Here is a 17506-nt window from a genome sequence, read left to right on the forward strand (position 1 = left end):
ATTCAAGCGACAGAATGATTAGTAAAATAATGATTATTTTTTCTTCAACTATTATGCACCTAAAATGTTCTCTGAAATTCTTCACTTAATGGAAATAACATTTTTTTTTTAAAAAAAAAAAAAAATGCTGAAAACACAATAAAGACGTAAGGCTCTTATAGTAAGTATATATTTCACATTTTGATATTTGCTTTAAAAAAAAAAAAAAAAAAAAAAAAAAAAAAAAAAAAAAAAAAAAAAAAAAAAAAAGAAGCTTGATCAGTATTTCAGAATTAAAATAAATATTTATACAAAATATTTATACATTACTCAAAATAAAAGATTGCTATATGCTACTACACAAGAACGACTTTTTTAAAATCAAATAGCATCACAGTTACTTTTCGTAATTAAAATGAATGGTCTTACTGTAATATGCTACACGTATTTTAAATGTATTAAAGATATAATAAATAGGAATACCCAGAACTTTTCATATGGGTATGTGTGAAAGTAATTAAAGCTAATTATTATAACATTTTTACGCATTTTACGAGCTTTCAGCATTCTAAAAGAAAGAAAAAGTTATTTCAATTGAAAAAAATACAGATACATTTTAGAATATATGACAACTGAAGGGAAAAAATAATCATATAGGGTGTGCACTGGTACATCCAATATATACTCCTGTGATTTTGTCCTTTGGATTTTGTCCTTGTCAGAATTTTCTACAAAGTCCTGGAGGGCTTTAGGCAAAAGAGAATGAATCTTTTTAATATTGCACCCCCTAATTGGGGGGTGTAAGGAATTTATTTCCGGGGGTGTCCGAAAATTTTAGGGGGGTGCTTGGGGAGTTAGGGGGTGTAGATAAATCACTGCATGATATGGGATCATAATGCTTTAGCACGATGCCAATGGTGCCATAAACATGCCACATGGACCACTGATGAGAGGAAACGTGATACTGTCAGATAAATCATTGTTCGCTCCATTCCAAAGCACGGACCGTGTTTATATTTGGCGGACGTCCAAAGAAGTATACGATCCGCAGTGTCTCCACGCAGCCTAAAACCTGGGAGGCTCTGCGGTGCTGTGGACTGCAATATCCTAGCTTCTTGTTGGTCCTGTGCTGGCGCTTACAGGTCACGTCGCTGACCATGATTGTGCTACCATTTTAGCGTCCAGATGTTTCCAGACAATTACGCCATATTTCAGGATGATAATGCGACCATCCACACAGCAGGAGCTCTTGTGGCATGGTGGAAACTAAACATATTCCTGGTCGGTTTAATCCCCGGTAATGAACATTATTGAAACTCTGTGGTTTGTTTTGGGACACAATCTGGCGCAGATTTTCACCTCCGTTCTGTTGTGGAACTATCTGGTGCACTGCGCTTGGAATGGTGTGATACTCCATTTGCTCCCATTCACGACTTCTATCACTCAATTCCATCCATGTGACATCAGAGCTGTTCTGAGTGAAAGTTGTTTCACGGCCACATTACTCTGGTAAGTGGCATTCTTTCCAGGTGTTCTCATTACATTGATACATATCTGTACATATATATTGTTCCGAAATATTCTTTTTAATAGAACCAATGTGAATCAACATAGATAGGCTTCCTTTGAATTCACATCCATACTTACGCATACAGGCCACAAGGGCCATACTAAAAAAAATGAGGGCCTAACTGTATTAGTACAGATCTTAGTAAGCCTAACAGGGATTTTTGAGGTATTAGATATGTCTAGATTGTCAAAAACAGAAGATAAAATAAGTTTCGTTAAGTTTAATTCATATCAGTAGGGCATAGGGTATAGAGGGAGAATAACTATTTTTGTCAGGTGGAGCATTATAAATGAAGAGCGTGTGTACCAAAGTTAACACTTAATACAATCAATTTAGATGAATAATTGGTCTGTTTCGTACTTATTACTTAAGTATGATCTATTTCTGTATTTTCCATTTACTTACCTAATGTTTACTTCAGGTTTAACAATATCTTGCTTCAGTCGTGTCGAGTCTATCCGGAAAGCTCTACTTCGTCTAGAAGATCCTGATTCTCTACTACTGGAGTGTATACTGGGTCTACTCGGACGGCTAAAGAATAGAAAATACATATAAACAATGACACACGAAGAATTAAAAATAATTTTCACAAAATTAGTTATACCACATTTAAGTGCAAGATCACGTTGTTGATACGAACTGGGGGCCGCGGTGGCTCAGTGGTAGAGCGTTCACCTCTGGTGCATGAGGTCCTTGGTTCGATCCCAGCTTGGTTATGTGAGCTTTGTGGTGGACAAACACCGTGTGACTGTTTTTTCGGGGTTCTCCCGTTTCTTCCCACTGTCTTCATTCCACCATTTCATTCACCTCTCATCATCTCCGTCTCCTTTAGCCTAAGCGGCATAATCGTGGGAGGTAAATGTTAAAACTTTCATTTCATTTTCATTTCATGATACGGACTGGCACAAGCAGGCATAGTGACTGAATGATAAAGCGCACATTTTTGGTGCAAAGCATTCCTGGTTCGCTCTCACACTATCTAGATTTTTTTCTTTGACTCTTTCACTTACAGTTATCTCCATTTTCCTAAGACTTCAGGATATAAACATAAAATGTTAAGCTTTTATTTGTTTATTTATTCATTTTCATTTTCGAACTAACAAGATCCACATTCTTTTGCGACAAAGTCGCACCAGAACGGAAATTGAGAACTAGTCGTTTAACATACTAGTTTCAGCAAAATTATACCTAATTATCATACAACAATAATGAATTTTAAACTACTCATTTATGAGAAAATATGTAAAATATTAGTGTAATTGTAGCGATTCATCAAAATTACCCTTCTGCGTGACAGTTTCACTTATCTGCTGACGTTATATATATATGGAAGCCACCTTACCTTCAAAGAAATTTACATAAATTAAGAGAAAAGTATAAAAAAGGGTTTCACACTTCTACTGTACTTCCCATACAATCTAATGATGGATCGTATATTAAAAAAGTTTAAATATCGAAATTGATACTTTTCAATTACATTTTACTGTAGCTCAAAATGCTATTGGAAATACTTACTCACATCGTGGTTTTCATTTAGCCACAAATTCTTTGCATTCCTACCAGAGATAAATCTATCATCATTTTGTGCTTACGGCCGAGATTAGCATCTGTAAGCCGCGCATAAATCCACCTCATTCAAACTATATTTCTCAATTTAAATATGTTTTAGGTGCAGCGATTCAGAAATTTAATATTAGACTGAGAAAAGAAACTTTGAAATAAAATTTGTTAGGATATATATTTAAAGGTACGATGCAATTAAGCAGCAGAATACGAGATAGAAATTAGAAAAATCTTAATCTAAGCTGTGTCGGCCCTCAACGAAGTTACAGCCAGCCACAATCAGATAGTGAATAGGGATGGCCAATTCGGGAATTTTTACTTTCTGGAACCCGGAAAGTACAATCGAAAAATTTCGCATTTCGGAAAAAATTCATAATTCGGAAATAATCCGGATTTCGGAAAATTTCCGATGTCGGAAAAATCCGGAAATTTTTTTGGCAATTTTGCTCTCACAATTCAGAACTTGTTGCTCTAAAGTTTGATACTCAAACTTGAGTAGATTTTCTATCCGGATTTTTTTTTGGGCAATTTTGCTCTCACTGTGCAGAACTTGTTGCTATCCGGAAATTTTTTGGCAATTTTGCTCTCACAGTGTAGAACTTGTTGCTCTAAAGTTTGATACTCAAACTTGAGATTTTTATCCGGAAATTTTTTTGGCAATTTTGCTCTCACAGTGCAGAACTTGTTGCTATCCGGAAATTTTTTGGCAATTTTACTCTCACAGTGCAGAGCTTGTTGCTCTAAAGTTTGATACTCAAACTTGAGTAGATTTTCTATCCGGAATTTTTTTTGGCAATTTTGCTCTCACAGTTCAGAACTTGTTGCTCTAAAGTTTGATGCTCAAACTTGACTAGATTTTCTATCCGGAAATTTTTTTGGCAATTTTGCTCTCACAGTTCAGAACTTGTTGCTCTAAAGTTTGATGCTCAAACTTGACTAGATTTTCTATCCGGAAATTTTTTTGGCAATTTTGCTCTCACAGTTCAGAACTTGTTGCTCTAAAGTTTGATACTCAAACTTGAGTAGATTTTCTATGCGGAATTTTTTTTTGGCAATTTTGCTCTCACAGTGCAGAACTTGTTGCTCTAAAGTTTGATACTCAAACTTGAGTAGATTTTCTATGCGGATTTTTTTTTTTTTTTGGGGGGGGGGGCAATTTTGCTCTCACAATGCAGAACTTGTTGCTCTAAAGTTTGATACTCAAACTTGAGTAGATTTTTATCCGGAAATTTTTTTGGCAATTTTGCTCTCACAGTGCAGAACTTGTTGCTCTAAAGTTTGATACTCAAACTTGAGTAGATTTTTATCCAGAATTTTTTTTGGCAATTTTGCTCTCACAGTGCAGAACTTGTTGCTCTAAAGTTTGATACTCAAACTTGAGTAGTTTTTCTATCCGAAACAGAATAATGTCGGCCAAGTCCAAACCGAATACGAAATGATAGATGATTAGTAATTACATAACCACTATTATGAATATACTCCCCCAACAACAAACGCACGATGCTCACCGCGCATGTCATTGCAACTACTGAAAATGGCACTATACCGCTATCAATCGATACCCCCCCCCCCTCACTACAACTCACACAACACCCTCTCCAAATATGGGAAGTCTTTTGCCGGACCCTGTAGTGTATAGAAACCTCTAAATATGTAGCAAGTGACCTACTATTGACGAGACAAAATTAGATTAATTATATTGGTAGAGGTAGAAACCGAATCCCGCTAGCACTTAATTCAAGTAGTTCCTCATTTACTAATTTAGTTGGGATCCAGAAGCATTCTTTGCTCTAGTCACCAATCTCAATTTTATACCTGCCAGAGACGTGCATGTCGTGATAATCAAAATATCTATTTTAATAAAATAAGAATTTAAAAAGAAAGAAAAAAAGTGAACGAGAAAGACGATAGACTCTTACGGCTATAGTAAATAGATGTGAAAAATATTTAATAACTCGCTTTTAAATTATGTTCAGCCTTTATGTTATCAGAACGCTGAGAATCAGTCAATTACAATAAAAAGTTAATATTAATATCCTCTCGACTATAACGTTAATCAATAGAACACTTTAACCCCTTCAGTGCGTAATTTTCAGATGCGAACCGCTGTAAAAAGTGTAGTTTTTTTGAGAACTTTGGATGTTGATTCTAAATCTGTTTCAAAATCACTTACATCAAAATCACTAATTGATAACTCTTCCTCGATGTCAGCATCGTTGGAATATCGTTTTGAAGCCATTACTGTACTGTCTGCTCTCAAACAAAACAAGGAATGAAAACTATATTTGACGAAGCCCAAACTCTATTTTAATTTCTTTCTTTTTCTCGTCTTCTTCTTTTAATTAAGCAACAATTGAAACCAGCTGAGTGCAAACTCGCTAAATATTGTCGGGATAACATTACTCATACTATGGGCAACTATATTCGCCATACGCAATAAAAAATAGCCAAAGCAAAATGAAAGCGTATATATACGCCACCCACACTGAAGGAGTTAAAAGTAAACGAGTCGTCATTGAGTCGTTTACTTTTACTTATTCTTAATCTGTTTTTCCTTCATTATTTCACTTTTACTTAACACCTTTTACTCTGAAGATCACAGACTTTTTTTCCTTCTTTTCTTTCGTTAAATGACTACGAAACAGATGTATTTATTTATTTCATTATTAGGGAGATCATTAAAGTTACACTAACATTGTATATTTACCTAGGTAGATCTATTACTACATGCAAGATAAATAATAATATTCTATGCATGCAAGTACCTCAAACGTTGCTCTCCATTTTGCAAATTGTTTCTCAAATCCTCACTTGTCTGTCTTTCACCGCAAGAGCAAGGAGCGCACATACACACTGGACAATTGCTTCCATACTTCCTTTTTCAAAAAATTAAAAAAAGAAAAGTATGAATTACTAGTGTCATACTGCTACGAAGTGGAACAGGCCAAAAGTTCATTATAGCATGTAAAGCAATAAAATATCCAAAGAGTAGGAAGACGTAATTCTGGCTTGCAGATTAGAGCCCGAATGAACTTTTCTATCGGGAAAATTAAATAATACAATAATCCCTACACATAAGCTCTTCTAGGTTGTATGTGGATTGATACTTACAAGAAAGATGATTCCAAATCAACTCCCAGCGGAGATACGTGCATCGGACACAAACCCGAATAGTGGTTCGAATCCCACTTTAAGCAGCAGATTCCGTCTCATAAAACCTTGGTATCGACATGGGGCGTTAAACTCCTATCAGCCGAAAGTACTGTTGACCGTTAGTCTTCTTAGAATAGCATTCCTTTTAGCTCCCTACTACACAAATAGTCGGAAGTATTGGTCATTCAGGTTTCTATCGAGAGTCCTGTGCTCTGAGCCGTTTTTGTGTCACAAGGTCGTAATTATTTTATTCTCCAGAATTTTTGCTGAATATCTACTGTACGCACGGACGTATGGAATACATGAGAAAAAAGTTTTGCTTGGTAACAATTATTTTCTGAACATAATTGTTGAAATGAAACTCGAAGGAAGGCGATAAAATGTCGCTAGTCTCCAATCGCTGTGTATATATATTTAAAAAAAAAAAAAAAAATGCAAAGAAGTGCAACCAGTGATGACTTCAGACGATTTCCCCTAGGATGGAGTTTTCATAAATGGGGTGAAAGTAATACTGCGAACAAACTGGTAACCTAGATTAGTCAAAATCACCGCCACTGGGAAATCCTACTCCATCCAGCCTACACAGTCCTATTCCCATGCGGTTTGAATGTACTCGAGTGTCCACTATCGATCATACCAAGAAAACCAGATGAAGGTACAACAGTAGATGCATTCATACAGCCATAATAATTTAACACAGGCATCCATAGCTTGGTACCGGCGATATATATATAAATCGCCAGTAGAAACTTATTTCCAAGAGTAAACTTGGATACTTTGTAGGACAGAACAAATGAGTTACGCTCATAATAATAATAAAGTTAAATTAAATTAAAAAGTGGTATTCTATTCTTGTACAATGACTCATTATTACTTATCACTAGTTGAAATGCCAAACTAGTGGTGAAACGGAATGAATAGTTTAACGTATAAGTTCCAGCTAAATCACATGTAATTATCATGCAACGATAACGAAATTAAAACTACTCATTTATAAGAAAATAAGTAAAATATCAGTCAATTGTAGCGATTCATCCAAATTACATAGTACTGTACTAGTGTCACAGTTTCATTAAGTCGGTGACTTTGTACTTATTTATTTATTTAAAGGAGGCCACTTTGACTTCATTGCAAATTTTACAGGAACTAAGAGAATATTATCAAAAATAACTCCACACTTTCACTCAATTCCCACACAATCCAATGATGGATCGTACATAGTATGCACCAAAAAATTACTGTGTAAATATCGAAACTGATACTTTTCGATTACACTTTATTGTTTCTCAAAATCCTTTACTCACATTGCGGTTCAGAGATAAATCTCTCATCATTTTATGATTGCGGCCGAGATTAGTATTTGGAGCCGCGCATAATCCAACTCATTCAAACTATGTTTCTTAATTAAAATAAGTTTCAGGTACAGTAATTCAGAAATTTAACACTGAATTGAGAAAAAAAAAAAAAAAAAAAATTGAAATGAAATTCGTCAGGATCTATTTAAAGGTACGAGACAAGAATTCAACTGGCAGAATCACAGCAGAAATTGGAAAACCTTAATGTCAGAGGTCCTCAATGAAATTATAGCCAGCCACCACCAGATAGAGAAGCAGGAATGTTAAATGCTAATCTAACTTGTACTACACATAGTATAATGTATTGAACCAATTATCGATCTTAATAAAGTAAGAATTTAAAAAGAAAGAAAAAGAAAAAATGAACGTAAAGAACGAGAGACCTTTAGTGCTATAGTAAATTGACATCAAAAATATTTAATATCTTGGTTTTACCTATTTAAGTTAACATAATGTTGAGAATCAGTCAATTGTAATAAAATATTAGCATAATATTAATGATCCTCTCAACTATAACGTTAATTAATCTGTTACCTGATTCTCAATTATTCGGTAAAAGACGTGCAGCGTCGTCGGGAGTAATAGCTACTAAGGAAAAGGCAGAAAGCAGGTAAGGAGGAAAACGTGAAATGAGAATATACATGATTAAAAAAAAATACAAATAATAGATGTGAATACTTATTGTTTACAACTCTTGAAAATATAGTTTCGAACAGTTTACTTTTACCATTCTTATTCTTTATTTACCTTTTACTTAGCACCTTTTACTCTAAAGATGCCAATCTGATTTCTCCCCCCCCCCTCCCCACACTCCTTTCTTAACGCACAAATTGACTATGAAACAGATGTATTTATTTCGTTATAACGAAGATCATTGGAGTTACACTAACATTGTATATTTAGATTTCCTATTACCATATAGAGGAAAAATAATAAAATTCTATGTGCACAAGTACCTCAAACGTGGATCTGCGTTTTCCAAATTGTTCCTCAAATCTTCGTTTCTCTGCCTTTCAACGTACAAACATGGAGTGCACATACACATTGGGGAAATTCTTTCAGATCTCCTTTTTTAAAAAAATAAAAAGTTTGAATTAATTACGGTATACTGCTTTAAAAAAAGTCAGAAATTTATTATACCAGGTACTATAATAAAATATACAGTCCGAAAAGTAGAAAGTCATAGTTCTAGCTTGCAGATTAGGGGATGAATGAACCTTCCCAGCGGGAAGATTAAATAGAATATTTCGTACGCATAAGTTCTTCTGGATTCATGTGAACTAATCCCTGCAAGATTGTCTGGAACACGACTCTCGATGGGAATATTTGCTTCGGAGAAAGCCCAATTAGTGGTTTGATTCGTACTTTAAGCAGTAGGTTTAGCTTAACAAAGGGGTGTTAAACTCCAAGCAGACGAATACTATTATTGGCCATTAGTTTTCTTAGAATAAAATTCCTTTTAACCCCTATTATATAGATATAATCGTAAACATTGGTATTCAAGTTCCTGTCGAAAGCCCTGTTATCTGGACTGATTTTGTGTCACATGGCTGTACGTATTCTCTAGGTGGTAAAATGATCCTAATCTTCGATCACTAGTGCATATATTGCACCCACAAGAATATAAAGGCATTAATATTGCTATAATAAAGGCATAATATTGCTATAATAACGGCATTAATATATATAAACGCATTAATATTGCTGAATTATAGCTAACTAGGTTAAGTACGATCGGAGAAATGCTCCACGGGAATCACATCTCTCGGCCACCCCCTGAAATTATCACTGGGTATGATCATCAATGCCGATACATAACTACAATCTCTGCGAAGGAAACCAAGAACAAAAAGTATTATCTCTTAACAAGGGGCGTTATTTAAATTACCGCTAACGCCATGCGCTCCACAGTTAACAGCACGCCACTAGGAGACCCTGTCACATCCAGCCTACACAATCCTGATCTGTTCTCATGTAAGTTCCTTTGGGATCCACTATTGATTCTACTAAGAAGTGCAGATGAAGGTACAACAGTAGATACTTTGTACTGCCACAAGACTTCTTCAACACAAGCATCTGTCGCTTGGTATCACAGTAGGAGAATGCCAATGCCTGTGTTGCCAATGACGGAGAAAACTGAATTGTTGTTAATTTCTTTCCTTTTTAGTGGCTTCCGCTGATATCCACTTTATTAACGCTTATACTTGATTACAAATCTTAGCTTTAGCTCTGTAATTTCATTTGTGTGGTAATGAATTATTAAATAATTGTCTTTTATTTTTGTGCAACGACTGATGATTTTTGTTAATCACTTGTGCAATGACTCATTATTTTTTTTTTATCACTAGTTGTAATGTCCAACGAGAAGAATAGGTTGAAGCACCTTAGGGTTGGTACGTATTTAACTGAAATGAAATTATAAAAATCCAGGTCGACGCAAGTGTTGATTTTTTTTTTTTTTTTTTTTTTGTAATGATGTAACAAACATCAATTCAATTTTAATGTATTGAATTGATGTATTGAAAATAGCATGAATTTTTACTTTATTATTATTATTGTCTTGCTGTATATCTTAACCCGTCCCACTGGTTGTATTTTCTTCAACTACACTCTTCCAACTCTCAACCTAATAACAATATAACGCGAGTGAATAAATACAAACGCCTTTCTCAGGTTTCAATCTTTTGTATAAACCCTATCCAATGACATGTAACACGTAAATTTCTGCTGTAATATTCCCAATATCATATATTTTCATTTCATATTACATATTCCCGTAAAATTTTCTTGGTAAAAATCCGTTAGCTATTCGAAACTTTGAAAATATTACAGTTAGATGAGAACTCTACTTACTTACAAACTGAACATAAGGGAATTTATTTAAAGGCAAAAAAAAAAAAAAAAAAAAAAAAAAAAGACGCATTTTTAATCAAATTATTAAAAATGTAAGTGAAAACACTATCTCCGTTGATTGTGTGATTTTTACTGGGCGGGTTTGATCACTTTAGATGAGGTCTGTCTTGTTCACCAAGATAAGTACGTTATATAAAGATCGAATTAATTTATAAATGCATTTTGGATTCATAGTGTACAATCAATAGCTAGTATTTTCATTTAATCTTTTAATAATTTTATAAAGGAATTTAGTTTTAGAAATTGCTGCCGATACCACTGCTACAGGATATTATGGATATTCCCTTTCTTGTAGTTATCATTTACAAAATAATTTTATGCCAAATACACATAACTATATCAAAAATATTAAGTTAGAGAATCACTCAAAGAACTATAATTATTTAATATTCAAATCATATACTGAATTTTTCTGACATTTTACTTGTGACTCATGATCGTTCACTTCTGTTCCGATCCTAAGTCAAATGAATTTCTAGTAGACAACCTTATATCTGGGAATTTTCTTCCGACTCTCTGTTTCTTCTTATATCTTCATTCAGCTATTGTTTGTTTTTTAATTAGTATTATTCACTTTCCTGTATCAGCCATCTCTTTAAGATTAAACAACATACCCGCGGGAAATTAAACGAAATAATCCACCCTTTTTGAAAGTTATTATTTTACAACTGTATCCTCTTACAGTGATTAATAGCAAATGGCATCCTGCTTCTACATTCTCAATCAAGTTTTTAGATACATAATAATGGAGGCATTATTACAGAATGTAAATTCTACTCACCCAATACGGGAAATAGATTCCGGTTCAATGACATCTTCTCCGAACTGAGCAGAATCTATTCTATAGTTCTCATCTCCAGCAAACAGAGTCTCTATCCCGCTGGACCTAAAACTAGATCTTGTAAGATTACTGAAGACAGAGCAAGGAATTGCAAATTTCTTATTTGGCATAAACTGTATGGAACATATTTTTACTAATTGAAATTCGTCTTAGTATCCCAAGTCATTTACACTTCTCCAAAATACAATTGCGAGCATGAATTTTTCTAAGTCTCTTAAGATAGGAAGTTTGGCAACAAAGCATTCGAAGGGAAAATAAATTGGAGTAATGAAGCATTCAAAAACACTCCTCACTTTTTGTTGTTTGAAATATTCAGCTTCTATTTTATTATTTAATGGAGTGTTACTTTTAGAACAAAATAACACTTTGGCAAATGCCGAAAGCTTTGCTGTAGTTAAAGAAAACAGACATGCTTTTCGACCAAAAACAAAACAAAATAAAATTTAAGAAAGGAGGGTCGCTAAGAAGTTCCTTAGCGATTAATACAATTGAAAAGTAATCTACAGTTGTTTCGATAGCCATGCGTACTATTTCTTTGTACTGGCATTCAATACTTCTGTCCCTGGTCCGAATCCCACTATGTGATTTTATTTATTTTTATAAAATTTTCCGCTGTTCTTCGTTTACAGCTTTTGATTTTATGAATCATTTCCTTCTTTGTTTCCTCAGAAGTAACGGTTTGAAAAGTGGCTAACTGATTACCGTTTCTATCCGACAATTTCCAATGTGAATCCGCAACCTTTTACATATTCAAGAGTATACGGATAAAACCTTGCCGCCCAAAATCTCGAGTAGTCAAAATGTCAAGGGATATAATCTCGCCAGGCTAAAATTTCACATGGCCAAAACTTCGCTGCCCGAAACCTTGAGACACGAAATCTAGCCACGGCAAAACCTTGCTATAACATATACTCAGTGTAGAATGTTCAATATTTCAGTATATTTACTAGTTATTTCCTTCAAGCTTTCGGCTTGCTATATGTTATAGGTTAAAATCGTACTTAATTAAAAGCTCTAATTGTTTACATTTTTGAAATTTTATATATTTATTTATTTTCTGTTTGTCCAACTACAAAGTTAACCAAGAAATTTCTGTCGCTTTCTCATCCACCACCTTCGAACATCGATATGTCACTTAAGACGTACCTGGAAGATCAAAAATAGTCCCCATCAGCATCGACGACCTTCTGCCAACGTTCTGGAAGGCCATGGATTTCATCGCGGTAGAACCTGGCGGAACGAGAAAGTATCACACCTTTACTAGGGATTTGAATTGGCGTCCTCTAAGATGATCGTCCAAGGAATGGAAAAGTTGATAATCGGACGGTGCAATGTCCGGGGAGTATGGCGGATGCAATAGTGTTTCACATCCGTAGAATGGAGTCCCGGGTCATCCTAGCCACGTGGGGCTTAGCGTTGTCTTGTAACAGGAGGATCCCTTTGCGACTCAGAAGTGCTGGCTCCAGAGTTTTGTGAGTTTTTCTTGGATACGGCTCAACTGCTCACAGTACACAGTTGCATTGATGCTCTGACCAGCTGGTAGCAGTTCTCGATGCACGATATTGCGAGCAATCCACCAAACACACAGGAGGGCCTTTTTCTGGTGCAGTGCTGGTTTCGGCTGTTTTGGAACCGGTACATGGGATGCTAACCAATGATGATGGCGCCCTGGAGCTTCGTAAAGGAGCCACTTCTCATCACATGTCAACACCCTGTCCAAAAATGGCTCCTTCCTCAGACGAAACAGCAAAGAAACACAGGTGTCTGTTCGCATTGTTTTCTGCCCAGGAGTCAAATCATGTAGGAACCACCGACCCAATATGTAGTGCTACTCAAGTTGATGGAGATGCTGCCGAATAGTTTCTCCACTCAACTGAACTGTAGTCCCAGTTCCTCACATGTCTGGCCACAGTTCGCCTCAACTACTGCCTGAGCATCATCATTTTGTACATATGTTTGTCTTCCGGCACACGGTGTGTCTTCAAGTGTTTCGTCGCCGTCCTTAAACTTGTTAAACTAGCGCTGCACTGTTCGCGTAGTCACAAAACTCTCACCAAAGGCCTGGCAAATCTTCCGTCTCGCTGCGGCGGCGTTTGACCCCAGTTTGAACTCGTATAGCATACATGCCCTTATGACGCTCTGTGGAGGTCCCATGTTCACTCTGTCCTTACGCAAGTTCACGGTGTAACTGAACTGCCACAACCAGGTAGTATATTGGATATACCCACACCAACAACTGACCTACGCCATATCTTCAATCGCATTCAACTCACAGTGTGAGGACGAATGGAACACAGACTTCCACAAAAAGCGACAGAACTTTCTTGGTTATCTTTATAATTTGCGGTTACACAAATGTTAATGCTCAAATCTAAACACTATTACAGTATGTTAATGGTAGTATGCTTCATGTGAGTTAGCAGTAAAGCTTATTAAATATTGCACTGGCCTAAATGTAAAGAGTAAAAATTGTCTGTAGTTTATGTACTGTGCTCATGTTGCTTAATATATTATGTGCTTGACATGGAATAAATGCTTGCAGATTTTAATACGTAATTGCAGTCGTATACATTTAATACGGTTCCTGTTTTAAATAATAAAGAACACAAGGCGTTATGTTCAGCATCATTATTATCCATTTTGAAATGAAGGCAGACAGTGAACATAAGGGAGCGGCAATCATTAACTATTAGGAATTACCGTTACTCACAGACTGAAATGATTTTGTATTATAAATAATTAAAAAAAAAACTCACTCTCACATCAAACTTAGGATGTCACTCTTACTTTCTCCCATTTCACACGGCATTTACTGGTATGAAAGTGAGATTCGAACTTGTAAGTTTGAACACCTATGATTGAGAATAAAATACACACTGAGGATTTAAAAAAAAGATATTGAGGAATGAATTTGTACACGAGTTACTAGTCTAAATAATATACGCATACAGATTATTAAGCTTTTGATTGGATATATAAAACGGGGAACAGTTTCTAAGAATTATTTAACTGACAGTGATGATTCTGTTGAGAAAGAAGACAAAGTTGCCGCTCGAATTTTTGCTGCGGAAATTTGCATCCGTGTTGGATTCGTCTACGGGTGTTCTATTTATTAGCATGGAATGATAGAACACGGCGATATTATAAATGTAGCATTAGATGAGACAAGCGAATATATATTTTTACGCTTCTAGTTTCTAAGATAAGTATTTCTGGACTCACATTAGCTAAATATTTCTTTCTTATTATTACTCTCATCCTAGAAACTCATTCTTACACTTCTGCCTTTAGGAACAGGGTGATAGATTAATCATGGTCTACGTATTAATATATATATATATATATATATATATATATATATATATACTTATCTTATATACTAGAAGCATAAGAAGTTCGACAATTCAAAATAAATCGTCAGATAAACGCAAACTAAAGGAAACCCTATACACTGAATCCCTTCAGTTAAATTATTTGTTGAAAAGAATGTCAAAGTTTGTTTGTTTGTGATATATTAAGAGATGAGGAAGTAATTTACCAACCTTTTTTTTTTTTTCTCCTTGTAATAATTAATAAAATCCCTTATCATGTTCTTTTGATGGTCCCTTTAATCATGTTTTTATTTATTTTTATTTATTATTATTATTATTATTATTATTTATTTATTTATTTTTATTATTATTATTATTATTTTTTTGTTTTAAGTGTATGTTGGCAATTATCTTCCGCTATTATTTTTAAATGTAATGATGTTATTCTTGAATTTTGCATAAAGCATTGAACATTGTATATTGAAGAAATCGTTATGGCGAGGTTTGTCCTGGCGAGATTTTTGACTAGGCGAAGGGTTTTGTCAAGGTACGATTTCGGTCCTTGAGGTTCTGGCTACGAGATTTCATACCCAAACCACTTGGAGATATGAGGAAGAGAAGTGTTTCATTAACGAAATATATCCACGATGATTCACTCATTTGTGCATCAATGGAATATTAAAGTGTGTTTTTACATATGCAAATTTCTATTATGAAATGAACTTTCACATTAATAAGATATTTAGTAAATGCTTCATTTCTTATTACAAACAAGGGCGTCATTCCAGGCTTCGCTTGAGGGGGGCAAAAGCACTACCAACATAAGGTTTTCACGTTTTGTACTAGTATATTAGTAGACAGTCGATTAAAGTATATGTATTCCTCAAACTTTTGGAAGGGGGCCAATTGCACCCTTCTGCCCCCCTAAATGACGCCCCTGATTACAAAGTATATTCATAGTTACTATTTTAACAAAAAATATATGAGAAAAATCTGTTTTAGTTTCATGTATCAGTTATAATATATGTACTTTCTTAAGCTAATCGAAATGGTATTTACATTTATGGAATCAAAATGGATCATATTATTGATCTCCTTAATTACTTAAGGTGGGATGGGAGGTTAACAATAACACAACATTTGAATAACATAAATAACTATCAGGACCTTAATGTCCCGAATAAATATTCTGAGTTACATTAGTGCAGAACCGCAAATTGAAAAGAATTCGCGAGAAGCGTGGGGAATAATATAAATGAACGTATTTTGCCAGCATTGTAAATTTTTTCTCTACAAATACAGGAATTTAGTTTTCGTTTCTTTGAAAATTATCAAAGTACATAAATCGTAGGTTAGAATTAGGATTAGGAATTAGGTTGCTGGACTTTTGATATCTATGGCCAAGTTAGCCCGTCACCTTTGCAGGATGACGTCTCTCGGCCTTGGAAACTGAGGAAGAAGAAAAGAATAGGGAAGGAAGAAAGCGGCCTGGAACCATTATGTCAGGTATCATCCCGGCATTTGTTTGGTGTGGGTGAGGAAAGCCGAGGAAAAACCTGATTCAGAGTGGCTGGCCTGAAAAACCTGTTGCACCTTTCCAACTGAGTAACCCAACCGCCAAACGATCCCGGTACTGCTTACACCAAAGGCGAGGGCGTTAGCGACTACGCTACGCGGTGCTACACAATTCGTAGGTAACAAGGAGAAGACACTTTTCATGAATGAACTCGACACAAGCAAATATGGTCAGTCTAAAAGGTAGAGGTAACAATATCTATGTAGAGGTAACAATAATTTGAATAATCATTCGTCACTGGCATATAGAATTAATATAATTTCAATAATACTAATATGATCCCATCTATGTCATTAATCAATTCTTTCTGTTCTTTCTGTATTGTGTCAACATACGATCCCATTTTTTGCAATAGTGGCATCAACACTACTATTCATTTTAAATTTCTATTTATATTATATATTCTTATTACATAATTTGGAAGGAAAGGCTGTTCAGGCATTTATTGATAGTCTGCCAAGAGCATAAAACTTGATGTGTCGGGGGAAAAAATAAAACGATGTTTGGTTAAAGTCTGGACAGACTATACTTTTTATAAAAAAAAAGTCATAATCAACTTCTTCCATAATATTATTTAGGGCTAAAGCTATTATTTCTCAGAACTATGACAGAATTACTTTTTTATTATTATTTTTGGAGGGGGTAATTCTGATATATTAATGTGTACATATAATAGAACGGCCGAAAATTTCCAAAATACGAAAACTGAAAAAATAAGAATGCATACCTATACCGAGGCTCCGGACTCTCAGAACGTAATCTGGTATCTTGAATGCTTTGGATGCTCCGCTCTACATCTCTTTTCTTCTGTTTATTGTTGATGCAGTTACATGGTGTACATTTGCATTCTTGACAGGAATCAGCTTCTTTTCTTTATTTAAAAAAAAAAAAAAAGACTTTGAATATATTTTTTTTCTCTTACTTCAACTAAATTTTACCGTGAAATTAAACGCATATGGGACAGACAAGAAAAGACTAAAATTGACTTATCTGATACATATTAGTAATAATATGTTCACATTTTTTATGATAAAACATGGTAATACATTACCCACATATAACCTTTTAATGAAGAGCAAGCTACCAAATACGTTCAATTACGAAACAGGGCGAAACAAAAATCTCCATACATTCACAACTTACTACCAAATATACTCAATATTCTATACAAGCACAAAATTAGTTTATTTACGTTTACTAAAATACTAAACCTGTTAAACGTTTTAAAAGGCAAGTAAAACTCTA

At 34.7% G+C, this 17506-nt stretch overlaps 1 protein-coding gene across 9 annotated transcripts in view; it reads right to left on the reverse strand.

The window, feature by feature from the left end:
- Window positions 1-17506, reverse strand: part of LOC145673340 (uncharacterized) — a 193417-nt gene that overhangs the window by 40980 nt on the left and 134931 nt on the right. For 8 of the 9 annotated variants that reach the window (XM_081742956.1, XM_081742957.1, XM_081742955.1 and 5 more), the window contains 5 exons: window positions 16989-17132; window positions 11315-11419; window positions 8577-8687; window positions 5878-5988; window positions 1955-2080 (listed from right to left, as the gene is read on the reverse strand). In XM_081742956.1, coding sequence (XP_081599082.1) covers window positions 1955-2080; window positions 5878-5988; window positions 8577-8687; window positions 11315-11419; window positions 16989-17132 — 597 coding nt within the window. The remainder of the gene's footprint in view (window positions 1-1954; window positions 2081-5877; window positions 5989-8576; window positions 8688-11314; window positions 11420-16988; window positions 17133-17506) is intronic. The other variant, XM_081742954.1, reaches the window with a different exon arrangement.

Source organism: Thermobia domestica, chromosome 16 (genome assembly GCF_964235325.1).
Source record: "Thermobia domestica chromosome 16, izTheDome1.hap1.1, whole genome shotgun sequence".
In the NCBI taxonomy this organism is placed as follows: domain Eukaryota; kingdom Metazoa; phylum Arthropoda; class Insecta; order Zygentoma; family Lepismatidae; genus Thermobia; species Thermobia domestica.